At 48.5% G+C, this 26,713-nt stretch overlaps 1 protein-coding gene across 2 annotated transcripts in view; it reads right to left on the bottom strand.

The window, feature by feature from the left end:
* Positions 1 to 425: 425 nt before the first annotated feature.
* Tpst (tyrosylprotein sulfotransferase) overlaps positions 426 to 26,713 on the bottom strand; it is a 121,113-nt gene continuing 94,825 nt past the window's right edge. For both annotated transcript variants that reach the window (XM_076819066.1, XM_076819065.1), the window contains 7 exons: positions 12,594 to 12,907; positions 4,008 to 4,141; positions 3,775 to 3,883; positions 3,322 to 3,516; positions 2,682 to 2,935; positions 2,140 to 2,337; positions 426 to 1,903 (listed from right to left, as the gene is read on the bottom strand). In XM_076819066.1, coding sequence (XP_076675181.1) covers positions 1,795 to 1,903; positions 2,140 to 2,337; positions 2,682 to 2,935; positions 3,322 to 3,516; positions 3,775 to 3,883; positions 4,008 to 4,141; positions 12,594 to 12,737 — 1,143 coding nt within the window. In that variant the 5' untranslated portion in view covers positions 12,738 to 12,907 and the 3' untranslated portion in view covers positions 426 to 1,794. The remainder of the gene's footprint in view (positions 1,904 to 2,139; positions 2,338 to 2,681; positions 2,936 to 3,321; positions 3,517 to 3,774; positions 3,884 to 4,007; positions 4,142 to 12,593; positions 12,908 to 26,713) is intronic.

Raw genomic sequence — 26,713 nt, 5'->3', positions numbered from 1 at the left:
TTCCTTATTCAGAATAGAATACAGAAATAGCAAACAGCTCCCTTTCGCGTTCACCGGGTAATCGTCGATCTATCGGTATTACCATTTCTGTGCAGTAAAAAATGCTGTAATACCGACCTGCCGAATCGGCCAGGCCACGTGACGTGTCTACCCCCTTATGTTTTCAGAAGGATTTTTCAAGCAACAAATGAACAGTTTGATCGTTAAAAATGGTTGAATAGTGATCTGGATGGCTCTGGAAGAGGCCTATATCCGCAGACTGTGCACGAACCAATAAATAAATGTATAGAGTCTAGCATATAACCTCGTTTCAGAGATCGAAGAATTACGTAAATTCATGCTTCGTCTGACGAATCCTATGCAACATTACGTGTCAATGTTGGAATATGAAGTACATTGTATCGAGGGGAGGGAAAAGCACAGAGTTTCGTAATATTAAAATAATTTAATCGTATAATTCGATAGACAGTAACATGGTTGACACGAATGACATAATGCCACATCAGAGGCGGTGCATCAGTGTTAATTGTCGGCTGACGAATTCTAACAACAATCAAGAACAAATAGCATTCTGTTCTCTTGGAGTTGCAATAATAATTCTTTCGCGAACCTTCGTCGCCATCGTTATCGACGGTGGGCAGCAGAGGTCCGCAGGTAAAATATCATACGTAGGGAACGGCTTGTCGACCGAACGTTACACTTGAAAATATTAATCCAACAGAATTTCCCACGTCTCAGAGGCTTATAAATATTCACACACGCTTACGACATTAATACAATCGATACAACAAGAAACTTTCGTCGATTCCACAATGCTGATACCTAAACATTCGATACTCCTCGGTACTTCCGTTCTATTTCCTAACCGTAGGAAGAAAATGGGGAAGAAACGTACAAAATGAGAAAACAGAAACGCAAGAGCTGGCGGCCAATTAACGCTTAAGCTTAATGGAACGACGACAATAAGTATCACGCATGAAAAACGCACATTTCTCGCTCTTGCACAGGATTATTTCATGTCTACTACAACGTAAAGTATGATACAAATGGTTCGTCCTCCCACAATTTCCAATATATCTCCCGTTTGCCGCGGAAACACGGAAAACCACCTCGCGAGTCGCGTCATTGAAAAGAAATCCTATCGCGTCTCGTAATTCTTTCCTCGCAAGTTTTCTGTTGTAACTTCGTCACCTACATTCCTATCACTGGCCGTTGGTCGAGATTGTACAAGGATTGTTCCGCGTGTCCAGCGATTGGCCCGCGACAATAACACAAACAAACAAACGAAGCGGGGGAAGTAATCGCGCAAACTCTTGCAAATGCACTCGGCAGTGCCGCGTGCGGACTCGGCGCGATTCAGTGCGTCAACAGCGAGAGGCTGAATCGCGCGAAGTGGAGAGGCGCAGTCATCCACACGGTCTCGGGATTCAACGTCTATCGGTTAAAATGTACAGAGATTCATAGAGAGAGAGAGAGTAACCATTATCTTGATCGCGTCGATCGCGGCGCGGATCGACGGGCCCACGGATCGTCGTTGAATTTTAAACTAGGCGGACCCTCCTCGGTGTCCTCGCCAGCGTACAGTTCGCCGTCCTCGAAATCCCTTAGCGGTTGCCTTTGGAGGGGGAGGGGTGAAGTCGAGAGACTTTGAAGCGTGCTAGCGCCCTCGAACGAAAAGCCCGCTTGCGCCTGGTTGGCATTTCGTTGCGAACTGGCTTCCAACAGCGTCGATTAGACGTTACAGACGTTGTACAGGTTCAAGGTCCGCGTGCCTACGAGTGGATGTAACCGAGGTCACGCGTTTGGCGCATTGGTGGCCTCGTCCTCTTTGCTCAGCTCTATCAGCTTCTCCAGGGAGAACTGGCGCGCCCTGGCCGCCCATACCTCCCCGTTCGCTAGCACCCTGAAACATAATTAGCAACGTTCGATCAGACGTGATCTATTGTCCATCAACGCGAAGGTATTCCAATCTCAGTCGAGGATGCGACACGTCTACAACAACTGGCCAAATTTAGACCACAAGCATGCAGATTTGAGGAATTCTTAACCGACAGAAACTCATTAGCCTCTGTCGCCAAACGACTGGGCCGATCCGGGGGGATTATTAATCGAAGATTGCCCGATCGTCGGGCCACCCACCGTCTGGTGTTTTCGCTGACCAGCCTGTCCGGCGCTCCGTAGACCGGCGGATTAGCATAAGGATCATAGCCGAGGACAGAAAGCATCGGCGCGATGTCAGGCATCTCTCTGACTACGTCGTCCGGAATGTGGCCTACCCACTTGGTCAGTGCCTCCAGGTTCACCGGCTTTATGATCTGGTCCGACGACCTCTCAACCCTGCATTCCAAAAATACACGACAGAATTCAATGACCCAATTGATTCGTCCCGCGCTTTACATACCCCTGACAGGTCGGAGAATACAGTCATTTTTATGATAATTATGAAGAGGCCTTGAGGGAAGGACCTCGAATTTCTTTTTAAGAGAATACAGACTAATTTATACACAACAGAGTGTATATCTTGATTTTTAAATTCGATGTTTCTTTATTTCGAAAAAAAATCACAAAGATGACCCTATTGTCCGACCTGTCAAGGGCGTGTAGTGCCTTAATAAGAATGAGAGATCAATTTTAAATTTTCAAGCCTGGAGCTCGGAAGGGATGAATCCTCGTTTCCTTACTTGCTGAGAGGCACGCCGCCAGGCTTGTTAATAAATTCCTCGTGATGCATGACAGACTCGTTCCAAGGTACGTCCAGGAAGTTGAGGATCTTCTTCATCCACTGGCGGGGGTGCAGCACCAGCTGTTCGTAGGGCACCATCAGACACTTGTCCGACCCTATCTCCTTGCACTGGCCGTACATCGTGGATATCGCGTGGTTCCACTTGATGAGCGATTGTCGATAGGACGACAAGTCGAAGCCCGTGATGGTGACCTGGAGGATTCGTTACCGCGTGACATTCTCCGCGAGCGAAGGGCGAAAGAGCGGCGCCTGCAGGTTTCTCGCGTCGGCGGCGGATATTTCAATCGAACCGGCGCGGAGCGTTTAAATACCGGCGGGGCTACAGAATCGAGTTAGCCGGGGCAGGGAATCGGTCGGTTGCATTAACATAAATTTACATATCGCGGCTGGATTTTTGTCGCTCCTTTTTCCGCTAGAAGAATACGTGAATTTCCAATCGTTTCTAGCCGCGGCTGGTTCCCCGGACGAGTACATGGCGTTTTAATATTCGCGAATGAAGTGGGATAAATTTGCATGCATCAGCCGGAATGGACGGCGCGCGGGTGGGAGTCGCTTAAAGCCATCGATCGGTCGGATACCTTTCTAGAGATAATGGAATGCACGGTGGCACGGCCGTCGCGGATCATGAAGATAAACTTGGCATTTGGGAAGAGATCGAGAATGTACGAGCCCATCTTCAGAGTGAGCGGATCCTTGTTGCACAATCTCGGCGCAGGCTCCGCGTGCCTCGCTATTATCTCCAGGCAGAACGCCGCTATCGCGCTGTCCATCACCTGGGCAAATCGTTCATTACTGGATTAATACCCTCGATGGGGTGATCAGCGATTGAAACGATCCTGGAAACGATTCAATGCCGACGGTCCGCTGGTATCTTCGATCTAAAGTCCGGAGCCACTGAAAGGGATCGGTAACTCTTGCACGGCAGCGTTACCCAGATGGAATCTTAAGGATCAGAAGCGTCTTTCCACTCAGCGCGAAACAATACTCGCGCGATAGCATCGAAGATGGATCGGCGTGCGTTCGCTACTCACTTCTTTCGAAATGCCCGCCTCCGAGAGCCGCAGGTTCTCCCTCTCCGATTTCAGCCAGTGCATCCTCATCTGCAGGATCCTCGGTATCACTCTGGTCTCTTGGCCGCACCTGTCGTAGAAAATCAGTACGCGAATGAGCTGTCAACTGTCTTTGATGCGCTGTATATAGAGGATACTAGATGGCAATCGTATCAGGCGATGATTGGTAATCTGCCTGGTGAATGGGTGCTCACCTGACGTCCGGATGCGCGTCGAGCATGGCGCGCACCAGAGTGGTGCCCGATCGCGGCACACCGCCGATGAATATCAGCGGCATATAACGATCGTACGTGTACCTCTTGTGATCGAACGGGCCCACCACGTATTTCTGCAAAACGACAAACGCGAAGGCCGATTAATGATGAATTCGCTTGCTGGCTAGTGGCTATAGCTGCGGAGGATTTCGTTCAGCTTTGTAGGCGTCGGGGTGAAATTAGGGGCGAGGAGTACGTCACTCTGTCCTTTGGAATGCGACTGAAGCAGAGTTTGTTCTGCTTCGAGTACTAATTGTAAGTTTGGGATTTAGTAATCGATTGAACCAGGGGCAGATTTGGAGATTTGGCGCGCCTAGGATAGCAAGCAGGGGTTGAAACGGTTCCGAGAATAACTGTTTCAAACTGTTATACATCGGTTCTGACTGAAACAGTTATGAAGAATCGATATTTTAAATAATTGTTATAAGGAACCGAAATTTCTGGATATATCGATTTCGGTTACGGCTCTGCAGAACCGATATTATATCGGTTCTATAACAGTAATGTATCCTATCTGTTACGCATCGGGTATGCGTAGTACGTTCCAAAATATTTACGATGAATGTCATATTTTTTTAATGGAAATTCGATTTGTTTAGGTCTTTTTATCGCTGGGCCTCTCTAGCTGGTGTCTCTCTTTTCAAAACTCCATCAATGCAGGAAAAGGCGAAATGAGAGACAGCATCTGTGAATTAAGTATTGAAAAGAGAAAAATAATTAATATAAAGTTAGTAGTAAGTTTGTACATACTAGGGAAGTTATTGCTGTTAGTGTTAGCAATACTTTAAATTAAGTGTCAAATTAATATTAGTCGTAGTGTACAATAGTTATTAGTGAAGTTTATGATGACAGAATGAAAATGCGATGTATAGTTGGAAGTTGCTCTGCAACAATTTAGGTATGTATACAGAATTTACACATTAATAAGGGTTTAACTTAAACGTAACTTAAAAAAAAAAATTATTTCAAACTACTTTTGAGAATCAATTTATTCTTCACAGATTTATTATTTAATCATAATTTAGAAGGCGCTTACGAATGGTTAAGGCGAGCCCAGCCCACAGCGAGAGTTTACTGTATAACCGATATATAACCGTTACGGAACCGATACACTATCGGTTCTGTAGAAACGGAACCGAAACCGATATAGGCCAGAACCGTTTTCACTCGTAACTGTTTCAAGATTATTACGGTTCTCATAACTGTTTCGCGAACCGAAACCGATATCATAACTGTTTTCAACCCCTGCTAACAAGCGTCTGCCATTCTTTTCGTGAAATATCATCCAATATTTTAATTTAAAAGAGTTGAGACGATTTTAAAATTAATTCGATATGATAATTCATATGTGAATTATTGCTAATTTGCCAGATGAAAGAAAAGTGAGCTGCTTTTAAATTTGCCTCAAGCCTCTGTGTTTAAACCTTTCCCAATTTCTTTCCCTCCAAAATTTACTGCTTCGAAAAATTTGTCGCTCCCCAAAATTTGCCGCTCTCCAAATTTTTCGCTCCCGAAAATTCACCGCTCTCGAAAATTTGCCGTTTCCCAAAATTTGCTGCCTTAGGCTGCCACCTACTTAGCCTATACGTATACAAATCCGCCCCTCGATTAATCTGCACGTAGCGCAAACGTAGAGGAATCAGAACTTGGGAAAAAGTTATTTTTTGGTTCCGCGTAAGATCGAGATCGAAAGTTCTCAGTAGCTTCTTATGTACCTAGAAGCTCGTCGAACGATTATTACAGAATTATGGATCGCGTTACGGTCCCTCTAGCCCAGCTATGATTAGGCTTGATTAAACTTGGCTTACCAAGAACTTTCTATCAGTCCTACAATATCGTCTAACGAAGGAACTAGTGGAAGTTCAGGGGCACGAAGGCGGGCAGGATCGATATGGTTTGAATTTTTGTGCAGTGGGCTCGAGCGACCCTTTCGACGATTCGATCGAGGAAAAGTTTAAACAACTTTCGATCAATTACGAAGTTTCGCTGGGAACGCTTGTAGGTTGGTTAGGCGTGGCCTGGACTTTCTTCCCCCCGTTTAGTTGCTTCTTTTCCCGTTTCCCTAGATAGATTTACTTAAGAGCAGAGGAACGTAGTTATCGCTTCGTTTCGAACACTCCGAGTCGCTGCTGCCTTTTCTTCGTCGGATTAAGTAACATTTATTTTCCATCGTTATCGCGACGGCAAGAGAAATAGCGGAGCGATGAACTTCTGAAGACAAGCGAAAGGATAAAAGTCGAATTGCATCGCTACAAATGGAGACAATTCTTCTAAACCTTATAAGTACAGACAAATCCATTAATAATACTAATTCTCACCGATCATTCGCACTCTGAGAATAGATTTGATCTGATTTTGCACGAGACTTTTCTACCACGAGACAGAAATCTCAGCAACAACTAAATAATGGAAATAATCGCGAGCTGAGATTTTTGAAAATGTATCATAAAACTTATCTCACGAAACTAATGACAAAATAATTAAAAAGTAAAATAACGAAATAATTGCCTCGTAAGATTAAAGTCTCATGCGAGTTACGATACCTTTGTCTGCTTTGGATTTGCACCTTAAAAACCGAAACTTTCGCGTCGAAATGTTTTAATTAACTGCGATGATCGTAAACTAAAATAATATTCGCACCGACGCACAGGCTCAATTAAGCAAATATTATATCAAGAACTTTATCGCTCGATCCGCCGGCCGATGAATTTTACACGAATATTAATAAACGTTGACTGTTACGCTTCATTAATACAGCGCCCAAATTGAAATTGAATTACAGCGTATAATTTTCATGGAATTCCCCGGCGTGCGCGAAACCTCCCCGGAAATTAAGCGAATTCGGTTACCCGGAGGGTGAAATTTTCGGCGAGGCCTGGCCGCGCGAGATTTCGCCGCCGAAAGCGGCCATTGTGAAAAAAATACGTCGCGTAATTAGCATTTTTTTTTCACGAGGCAAGGTAGCGCACGCCTCTCCGTGCATGTGACTTTCTATCCTTTCCCTCTGTCGCTCGAGGGGCGCGAATAAACCCGGAGCGATCCTACGCTTGAGATTTACGCGCAGCCACCAGAATTCTAATAAAAACCGGTAATTAACGCGCCAATTAGCAGGTTGTATCGCTTCGAACATTACACCGAAGGCTTCCTCCCGGCGGCGCGAAATTAATTAATTGCGAGGTAATTGGTGAGCGCGTGACATTTTTCGAAAGCCAGCCGAACAGGCAGCTGGAAATTCAAACGCGAACGGCAAACAGGCACAGCCGCGTTTCCATTCCCGGGCACAATGTCGCGTGTTTTCGCAGTGGAGGAAAAATATATTTCCCCGGGAACGATAGTGTTTTCACGCCGCAGCGCGAGTTCCACCGCTCCTCCGTCTTTTAACGCGGTCGGCTCGAAGCTGACGCATGGCGGGCAATAAAATTTACCGGGCAACGGTTTAATTAGCGGCGCGATTAAAATTCCAGCAACATGCAAATGAACAATCGCCGGTGCAATTGATGTTTACGACCGGGGCGGGCGTGTATCGCGCTCGCAATTACAAGATAGCGGCTACAACAGTGAAATAAATCGCGAAGGCGATCGAGGTTGATAATAATACAGCTCATTTCGCATACAGCCGCGCGAATTTCCATCGTTTGGCTAATCGAGATCCAACGCGCTACAAAATATTCCCCCGATCCACGAGATTCAGCCTCCTCGGGTTCGTTTCAAAGCAGACCACCATTCAAAGCGAGCACGCGAAAGTTGAAGAAGTATGCCCGGCGAGTGTCCTCGCGCTTGCTCGCAGAGGGTCGGGCTGGAGGCCCTCTGTCCCGGCCTCTCGTTCGCGTAAAATGGGCCCTCGTTTCTGGAATAAAAGGCGCGTCGGGCAACGATGTTCCTCCGCCGCTTGACGGTTTTTCGCGTGGAGAAGGAAGACGCGGCAGAGATGGGGGGAAAAAATACGTTTCGCAATTAGCATTCCTCGTATAACCAGGGGGGGGTGGCCTCACCGCTCGGGCTGCCCCTATTCTCTTTCGCTTTTAGCCCCGAAGCGCTGGGGGAAAAGTACGCGTGAAACTCGACCGACGCGATTTATGTCGCGCCGAGGGTGAGCCTGACAGAACCTCGTTTCTCTTCCGTTCGCGTGTTGTCGCCGGGAACCTGCGAACACAGAGCCCGTCGCTGCTTCGAGCGGCCACGTATTCACGCATGCTGCTTCGTCTTGTCGCCCTATTTTTCCCCGGGGAGGTCGCGAGAAGGGCAGGAACTGCAGCGGGTTGCTGCGAGGCTTTCCAGGCCGCGGATTCTATCTGCTCCCGGAGCGCGCCCTTCGCCACAGTCTCCCCAAAGCTGTAGCAATTAACGCTGGATAAACGAGTGGATGGGAACTGGAACAGCTATTTTGTCTGCGAAGCTGAGAGATTATTCAGGTGCTACGTTTCCTTAACGTTTCCCTAGATCGATGCACTTATTGGGACAAGGGTGCTTTACCCGTAGCCCGGAGGACGCTCGAAGACAGTGGCCTCTTCTCTCGAGGGACAGAGCATGTTCGTTCCTCTATGATAGTAGAATCGTGACGGAGGGTAGATAGGAAACGACGCGACGCTTCAAAGAAGGAGTTGATCTTTAGAAACGTAATGTTCCCTCTGCCATTTCCACGAGACTCCGCTGTTTGCTCTTTGGATCCGGCGCGAGCCAGCTTCCCTTAAAATCGCGCTTCTGACCTATTACCTATAGTACCGATTTGCGTCACGGTTTAATATAGCCACGGGGGTTTTAATGGGACAGGCTAGCCTTTGACCGTAATCTCTTTGTTCCTCGTTAAAGGGTCCCTCGTTAGAAGTCAAGGGCCCTGTTGCCGGCGAGAAAGCTCGGCCGCTTCGCTCGGACGCTGCCTTTTCGTTCCGTTAACGAGATAATTTGCGCCCGATCAATCATCGTGTTTTCCCCTTTGTGTGCCCCACGCGAGCGTATCTCCAAACCGACGTTCTTCTTAAGTTTTCCAAAGTTTAAAGCCACTTTTATATCTACTGGACACGGCTCCCGGAAAGTCGTCGGCGTTCCCTGGAAACTTTATCCCCACCCTTCGTGCAGCAGCGCCCCGAAAATCTTTCGAAGTTCGTTCCCCCATCCCTCGGCTCGCGTTATCTTCCCCTTCGGAAGGTTACACTCGGCGATTATGACGGGGCAATTAGCCGGATAAGCCAGCGTCGAGATTAAATCGCGATTTTCCTTCTCGTTTGTCGCTTTCCTGGAAGCTGCCTCGAGGGCTGAACGACTGACATTGGGTCGCAAGTCCGCTGACGTATCCCTTGGCGAACAAAAATCCAATTTCAAAGTTTCGCCGCGTAAACGAAGTTGCAAGGGAATTTCTGGCCTCTCGTAAGCCGCGATCTGAGTTCGCAGCGCGTCGTCGGGTCGCATGGCTTTTCCTCATAAGCTATGCATGGGACGCATGCGCCCTCGTCAAAGTCGACGGGGGATGCGAGCGGGATCTCCGCGAGCGTCGTGGAAAATTAAAATTCAAACGCCGATGGCCTCCTGTTTTCGTTGCGTCTTAGCGCAACCCTTGCCGCGTGCCTGTCGCCCCATCGCACAGTGGGGAAATTTCGCGATTTTATGGCCAAAGCCACATGAATAAATTTTTCAATTCGACAAAATAAATGCAAATGTCAATTGAAGAACTAGTATGAGTATCGAATGCCACCAATTTTACTGTTATATGTTCTAATACAAAGCTCGTATAGACTCGCAAATGTTTATGTTCATGTGAGGTTAGAATTAATCCAGATTTTCAAGTTGCTTCAAACACTTATATTGTGTTATCCAAAGATCTGAAAATAATTTCAAGGCATGGATGCAATTCCTGCTGGTGCGTAAGATATCTTTTTGTCCTCAAAATAATTATGTTTCGGTTTTTAATACGTAATTTATACAATTTTTAAAGTAGTGTTTTAGAAATAATATTACGTTGGACTATTTTGATTCTATAAATGCAATTATTAATTGCTAATAGTTGCTAATCTTGTAATTATATGCATTTTTTAAACACGATCCAGTGTGTCTTGTCTAACATACGACATAACTGTGACCGAGACTGATTCACATGTTATACAATACAATCCTTTTTATTCTTTTTTAAACGATTTTATTCAGCTTCGATCCTCTGTTTGATTGTTTGTATTATGTATGTTTGTTAACCCTTCTGCTATGCCCTGTTGCACATAATAAAAATGTTGTAAATAATAAAAAAATCTTTATCGTTCGTAATTTTTGTAAGTGCTGTTTTTCGGATAATTTAGTTTCTCATATATTAGAACGTCAAAGTGCCGAATTTTATATATTAAAAATTAGTTTTGAGGTTTTGACCACGAAAATGGATATAGTTCTTCAATTGACATTTGTATTAAATTTGTAAAATTGAAAAATTTCATTTCTGTAGTCTTGGCCATAAAATCGCAAAATTTCCCCACTGTGCATCGATTTCCCTTCGTGCCTCATCGCCGTGCCCCTCGTCTCTGCTAATTAATTGTTTTCATAATGGCTCGACGCCGGGGATTCGATTAAAACTTCCGTGATTTTGATAGACACTGCCGGAGAGGGATAAACAGCGTTCCATAGAGCGCTGCGTCTTAAAAACCCTTCGTCTCCGTTTCCAGCTCGTTGAACTTCAACGTCCGCGACGCTAAAGAATGTGGCGGTCGATCAGAGTGAGCCGTGCGCGTCGATTAAAGGGTTGCAAAGGAGAGGGCGAAGAGTCGCGAAGGGAAGTAAGGGAGCGCGAAAGAAGCTACTCGCTCGCGCTGTATCGCAATGGAATCTTCCAAGAAACAAAGCGGCCGGATGAAAAGTTAATTGGAGATGGGTGGAGAGCAAGGGGTGGACAAGAAAGCAAGAAAGGAAAGGAGCGGTTCTCGTTCGCGCGATAAAGTTTGCCCGGGCGCTGCTTTAATTGCGTCTCGCCTAATTCCAGCGGGTCTCCATTGAAATTTGCCCCGGAAGTCGTGGGTTAGGTCTGGGACGACGCGGGGCCCACCTTCATGCTTGGCCGATCGGGCTAATAGGTCGTTCCTTCGGGCTATCCGGCAGGAAATGGCTATTGGACGACGTCTGTTTCTTCTCGTCGGTGGAGACTGTCGCTCCACCGCTCACGCGAATTCTATTTTCGTTCACTCCTGCCCTCGGCAAAGGTGGCCGGGACAAACCGCGTCCTACCTCCCACGTGCTGACTAACGAATTTGCCCCTGGCTTGTACATCTCTGCGGCCCCGCTACCCAACTTCGCCCGCTATCGCCGAGATTTTTAATCAAATCCTTAAATTAGGAAAGTATTTTCATTCCGCGGGCGGGCTGCGCGTTAATAACTTATCCCCCTGGAGTGCAAGCCCACATCGAAGCGCGAGCACAATTAGTTGCAGTTTGTGCTCACAGGCGAAACGTTTCGACTTGGTTTTCGTGAATGCATAGCTCATACCTCGGGGGCATCCGGGGCCAACGAAGTACACAGGCGCCGTTAATTACCAGCGCCGACCCCCCGGCCCCTCGAACCCTACACGCTCCGTCGTTCAGAGAAAATTTTACGAACATTCTTTGCACGGCTGTCCGCCGGTTTGTTGCCGCGTTTTCTGGCGAAACGCGTAATTTCGTCGTTGCATTCATCGCGGAAAGTTGGCGGAGCTCGTTTGTCCAGGGTGTCGGCGATTGTTCTGTCCCCGATTGCGGCACGTAGCACGACAATCTCGCGAAAACTGGGATAAAACTAATTCGTGACTACCAGCTGGGTAGCTGTGCGGGGTCGTAAATCGTCCGCGCGATAATACAGAAACGCGGAGCTCTACCCGTAGGCACACTGAGCGACCATGTCTCTATACACGAATGCTAGCGAAGTAAGTACGACCCCGGAGCTATTTTGGCCTTATTATTTTATCTTAGACATAGTTCCGGTGTTTAAACGTGAACAAAAATTCAAAAATTATGAAAAAAGTGATGAAATCCCCGTCACCCCTCATGAACATGTATGAAAGAAGCTAATTCCCTTTAATTCTCGAAAAAATTAAAAAAAGTTCAGATGCAAAGATTATGAAATCAACTTTGCTAAATCCAACTGTATATAAATCAATTCAGTGCTCAGATTTTCAGCTTCGGTTTCAAGTAATTAGCGGGCCGTTGTATAAGAAAATAATCCGCATCTCTCTTAATCCACTACTTAATCCACTTTGATTCGTTTAAATTAGTCTCTACCAAGTTTTCATTATCTTCGATCGTAAAATGATCTTCATACGGTCGGCTAATTACATAAAACCAAAGCTGAAAATCTGAGCACTGAATTGATTTGTATACAATTGGAATTAGCAAAGTTGACTTCACAATCTTTGCATCTGAACTTGTTTTAATTTCTTCGCGAATTAAAGGGAATTAGCTTCTTTCATACATGAGTCATGTTTACGAGGGGTGGAGGGTTCTAAATACTTGCCATTGCATCCGACACACGTAGAGCGCGTTCCTCGTTTCAAAGAATGGTAGAACAAGAGGAGCATTCACTCACCTCTTTGGCAACCATCATCGCTGTGGGCACGTACTTCATGGAGCCGCAGATGATGCCCAGCTGGTAGAGGGCGAAGACGAGGAGGAGGCCGACGAAGCAGATGATGGGCCCCTTCCGGCCACCTCGGCTCAGCAGGAACGACATGTCGTCGGGGCCGACCACCACTCGCACGTCACTCGCTAGCACGTGCTTGCACGTGTTTCGGGCGATACGTGAGCAAGGACCGATGCACTCTGCGCAGCGGTCACCGCCAGGAACTCGAGGCCAAGGTTCGAGGGCCTCGTCTTACCGGTTACGTCACTAGCTCATTGCACCTGTTCAACGTGAGAGGCAATCTGATTAGGCAACGGTAAAGAGTACCGGCGAATTCTGTTATCGACAGGTCTACCGTTTAAACTCCCCCGCTTGGAGTATGCAAAGTTCAGGGAGATTGTCAGGCCCGCCCCTCAAGTATGTACCTAGTACCGAGACGGACTTTGTCTCTTTACCTCGTAGCCCATTTCGATATTAGGGGAGAAGCGTGTAATCTGATCGGGGGGATCGTTACCGCGGCGCTTCTGCCAATATTTATCTTCGGCGGGAGGTGGAAGCTGGCGCGAGCCATCGTAATTTTCATCTAGATGGCTCGGTGCCATCGTCGCGGCCTGAACCCGTTGAGTTCCTTAAGCGCGTTTTGATTTAGCTGCTCTTCCGTCTCGCGGCTTTGTTTGGCGTGATATATGGATCGACCGGTGCATGCACTTTACGGAGTAAGAATCACCGATGCATTAGCGCGATAAATCTCGGGGATCATCGAACACGGTGTAGGGAGGACACCGCTGGCCGATACCGAAAGGACCGGCGTAAACATCTTCCCGATATTTGATCGGGCATCGTAATAATCCGGCGAATCGATAAGCCGATGCAAAACCAGGTCGTAGAGCGGTGGAATTTTCGAAAGAGAATTTCCCAGGAGCTCCTCCAGCAACTCCTTCATAATATCTTATCGTGGCTCGGAAAAGTTGCCGATATTGCGGGGAAGATGAGCGTGCAAATTTCGCTCGGGTAGCCGGTCGTGATACTAGGGCCTCCTCGAGTAAAAGTAATCGAATTTGGAGAAAGCCGAGAAACTCTGTCGAGGCTGATCCTAAAAATAATTCGAACCTCTTATGCAACCCGCGCTTCAAACTTCTGTTTGGCGGGGTTGAGGGAGAAAGAGAGGAAGTTCGGGAGATCCGTATCGAGGCTGAATGGTCAACCGGTGATTCGCGAAGCGTAGTCACCGGGCAAAGGAAGGAAAGAAAGCGCAGGATCAAAGGGGGACGAGAATGGAGCAGGAAGTCGGTGCAACTGGGTCGTGCACAGCCGACCTGTATCTATTTTCCGGAGACAGCTTTCAGCGGGAGCTTTCTATTTCGCGCCTCAACCTTTGACCTCTCCTCGAAGCCCGCCCTTTCTCGAGTTATGAAAGATGAGGACAATCGCCACATATTGCTGGCTCCGTGTTACGGTCCAATCTAACCATCTTCTACTTTAAACCTTCTCGCTTTCCGCCCTTTCTCCTCAGACAAAGCGTCACTTCGTTTCCTTGTATCAACGGGGTTGTTTTCTGCCCTAGATTCTCTCCTCCGTAACACGCTTGTCCCATCCTTCACTTGGATTGGACGAAATCGAAGCGGACACCGAATTCTTACAGGACAGAAGTCTTCGTTTGCGACTTCCTTAGAAAGGTACGTAGGAGTACTACCAATGTACACGTTCAAGCTACGTTGCCCAATTGGCTAGCTTTCGTTACGTTGTTACGTCCGTGGCTAGCAACCCTCCCTCCCCTGCACCTCCGTATTTTTCCCCGGGGGTAATGCAATCCTGACGGGCCCTGGCTCCTTACTTTTATATTTATGCCGTTTTTAATATCCATGGAGCGCAACGGTTTATTGCAACGTGCGGTGTACGAAATTCGGCCGGAATAACAACGTCGAAATGAGGGCGACCAGCGGATCCTAGTCCTCGGGGCTCATTCCTCTCCCCTCGCTGTTTCGAGCCCACATTTTTCATCCGAAAAAGCGTCGAAACAAACACGCAGCGTCCCTATGTAATGGATCAGAGGCGAAGAGTCGCGAATCAATTTCCATTTTCCCGATATTTATGTTTCTGTACCTAGGAGTTCGTTCTACGCTGTATGCTTCTTTTATTTGTATTGTACAATGAATGGTATGGACGATCGATACCATTAGTAACAGTACATTTATGTTGGCCGGTCAGCATCGGGACCATTTTCACTGCTCGCAGTCGGATTGATCAGGCTACACAGTCCCACTCACCCGTTCCCCTATGCTTTTGGCAAAAGTTCCTTCCGCTACTACCAACTTTTCCCGTCCGTTTATGGGGTACGTATCCTCCCCCTGAAACGATATCGATATTCGAGACCGTTCTCTCGCGCACCCTTCTTAAATTCGACATTTGTCTACGACGTCGAGTTGTCGGTGTAAAATTGATATCGAGGATTTCGCTATCTGCTCGGAACACGGTCGTCCCCGCGCCGCCATCGGAACCTGGCAGATCGATGTTTACGATAGCGCTTGGCCGTTGGCACCTAGACATATTGTTGCTTTTCGCCCTGGCGTTGAACGACAACTACATCCCCCCCCCCCGAGTTACACGCCCCTATCGGGCCTGTTCCCTTTATGATTGCGCGCTTTTACACACTCGGCGAGCTACGACACGCTGCGGAAGTTCGATTGTGGGTCTCAGGTGCCACCGTTCGGGGTTGCACGCGGCTTCGTGACAGATCGAGGCCTGACTGGCAGGGTAGAGTCGTACGAGGCACAAAGCACTCTTTGTTTCAGCATCACGAAGTTTATCGACCATGATGGGGGCTGTGGACATTATGCACCCCTTGAGGAGTCAGTGGGGACATGGATCATCGCAAGTTTAATGAAAGAACTTCGATAGCGATCACTGTCGATCCAATATTCCGACGGGGCTACGCGAGGAATCATCCTGCGGGGAAAAAATGGATCATTTCTCAGTTCTGTGAATAGTTATCAAATAATTGTGACGAAAGTGTACGTCTTTTATCGTAAATAAACAGATATCGAAATCCACAAAGTCTATGATTTTTGCCTGACCTATACCCACCTAACATCCTCAAGAAACAATAAACTATGCGATAGATATTAAATAAGGAGGTAAAAGTGGAACTAAACTCCGACGCCCGAAATGTCTTGTTGGGCCGAGTTAGCTCGAGTTTCCATGACAAACGTTTGCCAAGCCGGTTACTCTCGCGTCGCAGAATGACCTCATTTTGGAATAATTCTATTAGCGCTTTCACAATAATTCAATTCCGTCGGCGGAATTCAGACATTACACGGAAGTAGTAAATACCTGGGAGACGGTAATGATGCGACTAGTTTATTTCGATATTTAAATTTTCTTCCGTCGCAAGGAATTTCCAAGTTCCGCGTCGCTTTGTGTCATTGTTAAGCCTTCTCTTCACGGGGGCAAGGGGCGAGGGGAAATCTCGGCAAGTTTAATGAAAGAAGTTGGGCACTGGTGAACTTTAAGCCGATATTCCAATCGACGGTCGTTTTACCGGTGCTAACGAGAGAACGAATCGATTCCTCCTGGGAGGCGGTCGAGTTTTCACGGAAATCATCGATTTTCTTATTCGAACCCTTTGAACCGATATGCTTTCAATGGAACTCGTATTTCAAACTCTTACAGTGTCATTCTGCAATCTACGCATGGCTCGCAAGCAACAATTCTGAAATATCTGCAGAATTTCGAAATTACAAGGGAAAAACAAAGTTACTCGTAGCCATGCGCTGTGTTGTTCAGTTAACCGTGTTTAACGCAAATAACTGAGATCGTCGCAAGCACCGAGCTGAAGCTCTGATTAACGCTGATTAGAGGCCAGCCGGGTGGCTTTATTAAAGTGTCCAATCGCGAGAAATGGCGAGCTTCTTTTACAGAAAATGAAACATGGGTCCAATTACGCCGGAGTATTTGCCACAGTTCTGCCGCACAATATTTCAAAGTTTCCTCCGCGGACGTTCAAAGCGACAACGCAATCACCGGATTTAACGTTAATTATAATACAGAGTGTTCCACTTACTCGACCCGCGCGAATATCTTGGACACCCCTCGGCGACAACGAAAAAAAAAAAATTTATGAACTCTTGTCTGAAATATTTGTCGATGTAATCGATAGTTTCGAAGACTTAAACGAACCACCTAGCCATTAATCGCTCGCGACGACAGAGATTCCTGCCTAACGTTTTTCCTGCGACAGAGATGTATCCGCGGATTACGTCGGTCCGTTTCCCAACTAGTACGAGGAGATCCTTAATTGCGCTCATCGGCTAATTCTTTGTCGAACTAATTGCTCCTTGAAGTTTGCCCTCTCGTTAATTAAATTTAAGAGCCCCGCCGCGTCTTGCAACAATGCTCCCTTCGAATCGATCGCGAAATACAGCCAGCAATTTTATTCGAAACGAAAACTACCATTAATTATCCGAAATTCGTGAGACCTGGAATTTAGGGGATCGAAAGATGCGTCTACAAAGAGAGTTCTCGTTACCTTCGATGGAGAGGGGAGATTCGCGCGCCCGCGAAGCGCGTTGCATCGCTCCAAAAGTCATAGTAATTACTTCGTCCGCGTTAATACGTCACGCGCGGAATTCAGATTCAGACATCGACACGGAGAATTGCGGCTGCGAACAGAATGGAACGGAGGAATTGGATCCGAATTGCGCGACGCTGGGAAACTGCCGCCCGAAGACAGCCGCTGAAACGTAATACTAATAGAAACCGAAATACAGAAACAAAGGGTAGCGGATCGAGACGGTAGTCGAAGTTCGGTGGTGCCGATGGAAATAGACTGGGGGTAGTTTTGCAAGCAGCGGGGCAAACCGGGAGGCAGAAAAATCGACAACCTGAGGGTGGGGGTTGAGCACCCTAGCAGGAATAGAATTTCCAATCGTAGGGTGTACTGTTTCTGCGCGCACATTTTACAATGCACCCAATAATTTCAATACGAATCCACTTCAACGCTTGGACCGGTGAAAAATAGAAAAGCATAAAAATGAAGGCGAAAATGGACCACCGCCAGCAGGCCTCAATTTAGAAATTAACTTCGGGCTTGGTGCGCGAGAGGGGAGACAGGCAATTAAATTGTTGCTCGAGTGAAGCAGCGTGTGTGGCAAAACGGAAACGGGTGAAAAGGGAGAGGATACACGGGCGCAGAAATTGAAGATCTCACCGAGGGCTGTGATACGCGGCAGCTAGGAGCTGAAATTCGACGACCACGGGGGCCCGGCGTAGGCAAACGGGGGTGTCTCTGGTTCTCTGGTTCCCTCGTTCTCTCGTTCGCCGCCCCTACCGGTCGATGCAGCGTGTCAGTAGCAATCCAATTAATCGGCGGACTCGGCGTGCACTCGTACGTATAATGCAGCGGCCGTGCAAACAGACGGCCTGCTTTCAGGTAGAAACGAGGCCGATGCGCGGATATTACCGCTGCAATATGCAGCCCTCCCCCTTCGATCAGCTGGGACGGCTTCACCCTATTCCGACAATCCGCTGATAGCTCGTCTTTGACGATCGTGCAGCGGAAAACTGCGGCCTGCGAGCGAGGGACGGGGCCGTTATACATTCGTAATAATTACGGGGAGGGCGGCTGTCGTTTAGTGGGGATAATCTGAAAATGCTGTTACGGTGTTGCTCGAGGCTCGTCGATACCGTTTAATTGCCACCTTTTGTTCGATTCCACTTGGCGTCGATCATTCGGTGGGGGGTTGCTGATCCTCTACCGTGGCCGGATGTAACGTGGCAAATGGAGAAAGGATGCTAGCGTTCCTGTATAATATTCGGGGTAAAAATGGCATGGCTGGATGCTCCTTAGTAAGAGCTTTTCAATGTACACGTGTGTATAGACCTGTTATGTACTTACCATTAATGACAGCGCGCTTTTTGAATCTCCACGGGAGTCATTTAACATTGACCAACGGGAACTGAAAGGATCTTCACTGTTGGTGGAAGCTGGGAACGTTATCAGAGCGAACTTTATATTAATTCAATTTCCCGTTGTCCACAGTCAGCCGCGAGCGTTACTATCGCGACGCGGTAATTAATTGTTTAAAGTGAAACACAGGAATTGGAACCCGCGTCGGGTTTCCCTTCGACTGACATTCTAATTTCACCTATACAACCGTTGTCCGTGACGTGCAGCAGCGAAATAGATTCCAGCGGAGTTGAGACCTATTTGCGCGATTGCATACACTGTCCCAGCGCGGGCGTACGATTAATTTTTGATCCCAGCGATTTCCTTCGCGCGTTGCCAGCTCCACCGGCCCGGAGACTAGAGGCCGGGAGCTAGGTCGCCGAGGAAAAGGGTAGGAAAATAGAGATACCCAGCGAAATTTACGAGCTCGCGCTTCTGGTGACTTTCGCCGGGCAAAAACGAGCGGATAGCGGCGTCGTGTTGCACGCCGGATCGTGCGAGGACTTCGTCGCTAATTGGAACGAATGCGCGAGAATGCGGCCAGCGGAGGCCTCGCAGGAATTTCAAAAACCCACCCGTTCCAGTCGAGAACAAACGGCCGACAATGCTCGGAAATAAAAATGAATACCGAGGCGGCACGCGATCGCGGAAACATCGGGAATTTACATTCAATTTAACGATTTTACGAGCGCTCGTAATGGGGAATGTACACTCGGGAAATCCGGTCGGGTCTGCGGGAGATGTAACGAAGGGGGTTGTTTTCCCGCTGCGATAGAATCCGGTGTCCGACGATATTCACTCTCCGATGATTAGTCGCTACGAAGTATAAACATAGGTACATACAGAATGAATGTCCTATTCGGTGTATAGTAATTTGTTTAATTAATCGATGGGAAAATTTCTCTGAACCGGGCTCCGCTTCTTCTCCCTTCCACTGAGTAATAGAAGCGTGATATCTGGGGGATGGCAAACACGGCCGTACAGAGATCAGACGAGATATACGGCGTTGCTGGTGCACCGTAGCCTCCAGCAACGACCAGCAAATGGTGTCGCGGCGCACCAAATCACGCGAGACTCGGCTACTAATTGAAACAAATGGCTGGAACAGCGACCCCGGGAGCCTTTTGTTTCTCGCTCGCCAGAGAGAGACCCGCATCGAATCGGAAGTTAAACAAATTTCGAATCTAATTTCACGCGCCGTCCCGAACTCCCCCCACCGAAAATAGACTCGTTCCAGCCGACGAGGGAAAGGGTGGCAGGGTTAAAAAGTATCCTCCGCCCCTTGAACGCGTGCAACTTTGCGCCGCGTTCGCGTCTACCTTGCGATTTCCCGACATTCGCGTCTTCCTCCTGTTTCTCCCTTTTCCGAAACTGCCAGACAGTTTTGATCCGTGCCGAGCCGTAAATTACGCGCGCGTGGCAGCCCTGAAATATTTTGCGGGATAAATAGCGGAGAGGGGTTGTTTACGGGGTCGTTGATGTTTCGCGAGCGCGCACCTCTTTCTTCTTTTTTTTTTCCACCCACGACACTCGACGGCGACGGAGTACCGGGTCGTCGGGAAATGTACGGTCTCGCGGAAACTTTGTCGACGAATTGAACCGTCGAATCGGCACGTTGCGTGTTTGCTTTGCAACGCGACGGGGCGGTAAACGTTCCGCGTTTTTCCATGCCAGCGAGCGGTAAATACCGCCGCGGCCGCTCCCCGCGCGCGATATCTCGTCGAGTAACGTGTAATTGAAAGCTTATAAAAAAAGAGGACCGACGGCGGAATCCATTGAAACGTGTAAACGGATATTGGTTTTTTTAATTGGAGGTCGCGGCCGAGTGCCGTCCACTTTTGGCGGGCCGAAAATTCAAGTTCCGTGTACGGACAACGCGTCGCGCCTCTGGCCGAGCACGCGAACTGCTCTTTATCGGTAGTTTTCCAGGTGTATTGGATGCAGAACCATAATACCAACACTCGCTCCTTAAGGGGTAATGCCACTGTCGAGCTCCGGAAAGGCAGCCTGACTTTGAGAATTTTTTATGCCAGTAGAAGCTTCCTTTGTTCAGCTGTGGTGTCGCCCTTTGGTATTAAAAAAAAATTTTAAAAATGGTGATCATACTTCAAGGTATGTAGAATAAATACCTTCGAACAAATTTTGTATTCCATTCGCTATGCTCGTTTAAAAAATTCTGAAAATCAGGCTGTTTTTCCGGGCTGCAGAGTGGCATTTCCCCTTAAAGCTACTACACATCCAATTCATAACCCAAACGATCGTTCGATCTCATTCGCAAAGGCTCAGCATTCGCGCACTAAGGGACTCGATACGTTCATTCGCTCTTCCGAGCGCCAAAATAATGCGTTTCGCAGACAGAACACCGCGGAGAATCCCATTCAGCGGAGCTGCTGGCGCGACAACTATTTTTGCCGTGCAGTCATGCGGCAGGAGTTAAAAGCGCTTCGCGTGAACGTATCGCTAACGAGAATTCTCTTTCCTTCGAGCCGATCCCTCGATTCCACCCCTTGCACTCTCTTGCTCGCCTCCTTTTTCCCCGCGGCGTCCGCCCAAGTATCCCCGTAAGTACCAAGCCCTCGAATCTTCACCGAGATTCGCGTAATCAAGCCTTCATTCAGCGAGAATGCAGCCGACACGGGGGTGGGAGGGCTTTCGTTTTACCTGATATGTCGTCGGAAGAAGCAGCGGCGCCTCTTCGCCGAGATAGGAATAAGAGCAGCCCGTTAGCAATGGAAACGAGGCGAAAACGAGGGCGACGCGACCGTATTTTTTCGGGCAAGCGAGAATTTGCATGAGCGCGGGAATGCGTGTCAACGTAATCGTGCTGGAATCGCGAGGGATCTCTGCACTTTGCTCTTTGCTATTCCCCTCTTCCAAGATACAATTGTGCTTTCCAGATTGCGCAGAACTATTCCTGCGATTTGTCCATTTTTATCTCTATCCCCGCTATCTCCGGAGACGGGTAGATATTAGTGGTAGTCGATCCGACAGCGATTCATCCATTGTCAGAGATTCAAACGACGATCTGCCGGCACGGGGAAGTGACACGCGACAGAAGAGGAGGCCAGAACGAATGGCATTGTTCTTGTTCTTTTTGTCATCGCGCAAGCGGGTCATTTACATCAGTTACTGCGCTCGCTCCCTCCGCCTCTGCTTCTGGCGTGGGCGACTGTGAAACACGGCCGTGCTTCTGCCCTTTTTCCCTGAGAAATGGCAGCCTCTTTGTCTTCGGGACTCCAGTAAATAATTTCGAATATCGCGCGAGTTCCCTGGCGGTTCGCGGTAAAACGCTAGAAAATTGTTTCTGCCTTTTTATTACAGTCCTCTGTCTCGCAGCTTGTTGAAACTTTCCCCGCGACGCAGCTTGGAAGAATTCTGTCTCCCTCTCCTTCCGCTCGGGATCGTAACCCTGGAGCTTCTTCCTAAATAGACACCTCTTGAAGCAGCAGAAAAAAAAACAGAATGCTTCAACACCTCTTTCGACTACTGAAATAGCAGTAGTTAGGGATCCCTCGCTTCAATTTTCACTTCCAGTGGTTTACATCTCCGCTGCACCGATCTCGCCGAAGAATCCAAGCGAAATTTTACACCGTCGCTTGCCCAGGTACGAATTCCCGCGGTGTTCGCTCGCGACTACGAGAAACTCTTCCTTCGAAGAATCGCCCTGCAACCAGTTACGTAAGAAACGGCGAACGAAACAGGTGGAGAGGAATAAAAAGCGTCGCTTGTTCTTGTTTCGTTGAACCTTGGCCAGCTGCTCGCTGCCGGGAGCCTGGAGACGCCTAACTTGTTCCAGACTTGTACAGCCAACGCTTCAACACCGTTCCCTTTCCCAGTGTCGTTCGTTCGGTAACTCGACGAGCCTTCCTCGACGCCGGCGAACAATATCGGCCATCTACATTTTCCCGGGGCGCTAGAAGAAACGGCGCCGACACCCCTCTGCCCGCCGCGGCGGGTCCAATAAGCGGTTGGATTATTTAGCATCGATGATCCGTTGTTTAACTATAGCGCGACGCGGTATCGGGCGCGGTAATCTGTTCCAGTTAATAATTCGGCGCCGCGGAACGTTAAACTATAGCAATTATGCATGATAATGCGTATGCGCGGCATGCGTTTGCACAATACCGTGATTAACGTTAAATTACAAGTAACTCGCTCCCGCGAGACTTCCAATTGTCCGCGGGCCACGTTTCGCATACATTTGCGCGACGTTTAGCCACCGGCGCGCCACGTTTCCCGATTACGCGTTATTATTTTAAACGGTCAATAAAACGAGCGATAATACCGAGCCTGCTTCGCTGTGACACGGTGGTAAAGCGTTACGCACCAGTAGGTCCTGGTTGCAGCTAAGTTAGGAAGTGTACAGCCAGAGGGAGAGAGAGTATCGGCGCAATCCTCTCAACAAAATCCTCCAACAACGTCTCTAAATCAATAGAAGAATGGCGGTTAAACGTCGGTGCACGGTGCTCGATAGGGGCAATTCCTGGCCGTATTTTTCTTGCTTCCTCGAACCGACTCGCTGGACCATGCGTTCGCTTTCCACCTCCTCAGCTTTCCGCCCGTCCCTCATCCTCGACGCTGCGCCCGCGTGGCGGCGAGCACCGCGAGCGTACACGCGCGTTCGTGCAAATTGGAATTCCAATGGGATAACCGCGTTTCCACTCTATTCGCTCTCCTCTTTTCGTGCATATTCCAGGCTCCTTTCCCGTTGGCGGTCGCCGCTTCCGCACCCCCCCCTCCTCCTCCTCCCCCCAGGGGTGGATGGTTAAAACTTAGAGCGCCCCGGAGAGAGAAAAGCTGTCGTCGAGGATACGGCCGCGCTCGACTTTACCGCGGTTAACCGCGACGAGAACGACGAGCATCGATGGAGTGCTAAGCTTTTACTGCCGACGATTCCGCCTCCACTTACGTTTTCGCCCGATTATTATCCTCCGTCGCAATTACGGCCACCATTAGCTTTATTATCATTAAGATCAGACTGGTGCGCCTCGGCTTTTACGAGGACGCCGATCGAACGCGTCTTTCGCGATCCTCCTCCGGCGTTATTAACTGTTTCAAGCAGGGGTTTAAAACAGTTATGATATCGGTCTCGGTCCTTGAAACAGTTACGAAGAACCGATGTTCTGGATAACTGTTATAAGGAACCGAAATTTCTGACTATATCGACATCGGTTACGGTTCTAGAGTCGATATTATATCGGTTATAACGCTTCTAGAACCGCTATTTTTTCGGTTCTATATCGGTTCCTTATAACAGTTATTCAGAATATCGGTTGTTCGTGACTGTTTCGCTCAGGACCGATATACAACTGTTTGAAACAGTTATTTTCGGAACCGTTTCAATCCCTGGTTTGAAGTCAGAGTAACCCTCCGCCGAGGAATTTCTAACTCATTCGCTGCGATGTACGTAAGAGTACAGCCGCTTTCGTCTGATTTTCACGCGGGGTAGAAGCTCGATCGATCTTTCGCTGTGCTAGATGTTTCTAAAGGGAAAGGCGCGATTGCCCGTCCTTTCTCTGGTACTGTGTAGCAATTGGAAGGTACACGTACCGTTGAGATTCGAGAAACAAACTTGAGAAATATCGAGGAGGGTGGCTGGAGCTCAGCACTCCCATCTAGAGACGAGGGTAGGTATAACCCTTCGAGGAAGCATTTTTATTTCCACATAATCCAGCGAAAGGTGTTTGATCCTCGGCCTCTTGGACAGGGTTAAGATCGTTTAGGGGGGGTGGAACGGCTCGCCTTACGGCGGCACTCGACCCCGCTACCATAACCCTTTATTTTTATCCGCCGGGAATCCCCAGTTCTAACGGAGATCCTTGGACGATGGACTTCGCGAGGGACTTGCTGGACGTCGGGAAATACAGGGGGCTGGATTTAGTGGAAAGGGACAGCACGATGGAAATCATGGGCGAGTGGAGTCGCCGGGACTAGCGATGCATCCATGCAATTAAATGTATCGCTACTGAAAACGTTTATCCGTGAAATAAGCAGCGCGAATCAACTAGAATCGGGACAGGTGCAAGCAGCTTTGATAAAAATATATTTGCAACCGGATCGCAGGAATTTATCGGCGGCCACTGTTTGCAGGGGCGGTATTAAAATTGCCGGCGTTCGATCCGGCGACAGGATCGCGGTGCAGTGGTTTATTTCGATCGCGTCCCGAAATTCATTTGCTCTCCGATTCCATTTTTCCGTCGATGATTTGTGCGGGTCGCGCTTCCTGCGCGCAGCCCACACCGGCCGTAGGAATTTGCGTGGTTTTGAATAACCCTTGCCTCGAGTGTCAAATCGAATTGCCGAAAGTACCCCGGGGTATGTTTCCCCAATTTCCCTCGCTGTATTTCCCTATTTATTCTCTACGCCCACGCGGTGCAGTAGCTTTATACGACCGAAGAGGATCGCGCATTCAATCTCGAAGCCCCGGGTTTTCCTTCGCCCATTCAAGTTCTTCGGACCGTTAAATCTCCTTTTTTTCTTCCGTCCGTGTCCACTAGAGGGTCCGGCTTCGCCCCGATATCGGACGTCCATGCCCATTTCCGGTTCTTGTCACCAACCCCCGCCCGTCTGCAATCCACGCACGTTTCTAATATCCTGAAGTATCCCGCCAACGACTTATCTTCCCGTTGGAGATTCTATTATCGGTTATCTAACGCCACGTGTCCCAGCGACCGTCTACGCTCGATGATTTCCTTTAAGGAGCGGCTGCTCACGTTTCCGTTTCCTTTCCACCCCCGTATCGCGAGCGGATACAGTATCGAGGAAACCCATCGGGACCTATTCCGACGGCTCTCTAGTATTTTTCCATTCAACTACCGCAGGCCCGTTTCCCCGCCACCCTCAGCCACCGAGATCGCTTTCCTCGCGCGGCGGAGATGTTTAAGTGGACACGCGGAAGGGTTGGGAATTCATTTATCCTCTCACGGTTCGCGCGTCCGTTTTTGACCGGGCCCCGTAAAGCCGAGGACAAAACGGCGGAGGGAACCTGATTTCGCAGCATTGTTTGCCGGCTGAACGTATTACACGGGCGCGTTAAAGTTCATCAGCGCGGAATTGATTGGACACGGGTTGGCGTTGCTCGAAATTATGCGAGCTGCCCGGGGAATTTTTAAACGGCCGAGCGATTCCGCGCCGTTAAAAACACCGAGATAATGCCATTACCGTGCGATAATCGGATCAGCGAATCAGATATTAAAATCTCACGATAAATCACGGGGCGGCCGGAATGAAAACGGAGCGAATCGGAGGAACGGGAATGAAATAAAATTACGCTGCTGCCGTTAATGAAACTCCGCTGCGATCCCCTATTCGCCGTCTTAATTAAACATCGAGTCGCGCAGCGGTAGGTGCGAGCTACAAAGTCGTATCGTACGGCTGGGGAAAGAAGGGAATCGAATTTCCTTCGGGAAAAATAGTCGATTGAAACGTTAAACAAGCCGGCCGATCTCCTTCGCGATAGCGTCTGCAATTGCTATCCAGTGGCTAAATGTTCTACCGACGCGTTCAAGCTCATCGGCCGAAAATCGATTGCACCTCCGTCGACCATTTGAAATTATGCAGATTCCTAACGATCGCTCTCCCGACGATTAGCATACGCATCAGAACTGACAATTTCACTTGTCCCTGCGGACGCGAACGATGGTTCGTTTTTTATCCTGGCTACCATTGTTGATATCACAGATTTTCCAGAGTCCATGCTTGGTCATCTGTGTCAGGTAACTAACTCTAGTCCTCTTCTTCGCGCGCAGCTCATTAGCACAATGCACAATCGAGGACGAGTTCTCAGAAAAGCTGGGGGCACAAAATCCGCGAAAACTTGCAAGGGGAACGGTATCCAAGGGTCTCAGGCTTCTGCCGTAAATCATCTACAAAATAAAGCATCGTTAGCGTCTTGTTACGCTTCTCACGGTACCATTTGACGCCGGCCTTTGACCTGCGGCTCGTTGGCACGGTAAAAAGGGAGAACCTAAGCGAGATAAAACGCGAGGCCGCGCATACGTTTTGCGTTTGCAGCGGGGCAAAGGCAGGATCTAAAGCAGGAGGGAGGCTCGCTTAAAGCGGCACGGCTAACGACGTTTGTATCCGTTTCGGAACGGATTACACGATATCTCGTCCTGTCTGGTATTCTTCAGAGTCCTTTAAG

This window comes from Andrena cerasifolii, chromosome 8, assembly GCF_050908995.1.
Source record: "Andrena cerasifolii isolate SP2316 chromosome 8, iyAndCera1_principal, whole genome shotgun sequence".
In the NCBI taxonomy this organism is placed as follows: domain Eukaryota; kingdom Metazoa; phylum Arthropoda; class Insecta; order Hymenoptera; family Andrenidae; genus Andrena; species Andrena cerasifolii.
Note: the sequence above shows the minus strand (reverse complement) of the source record. Positions and strands in the feature narration are given on the sequence as shown.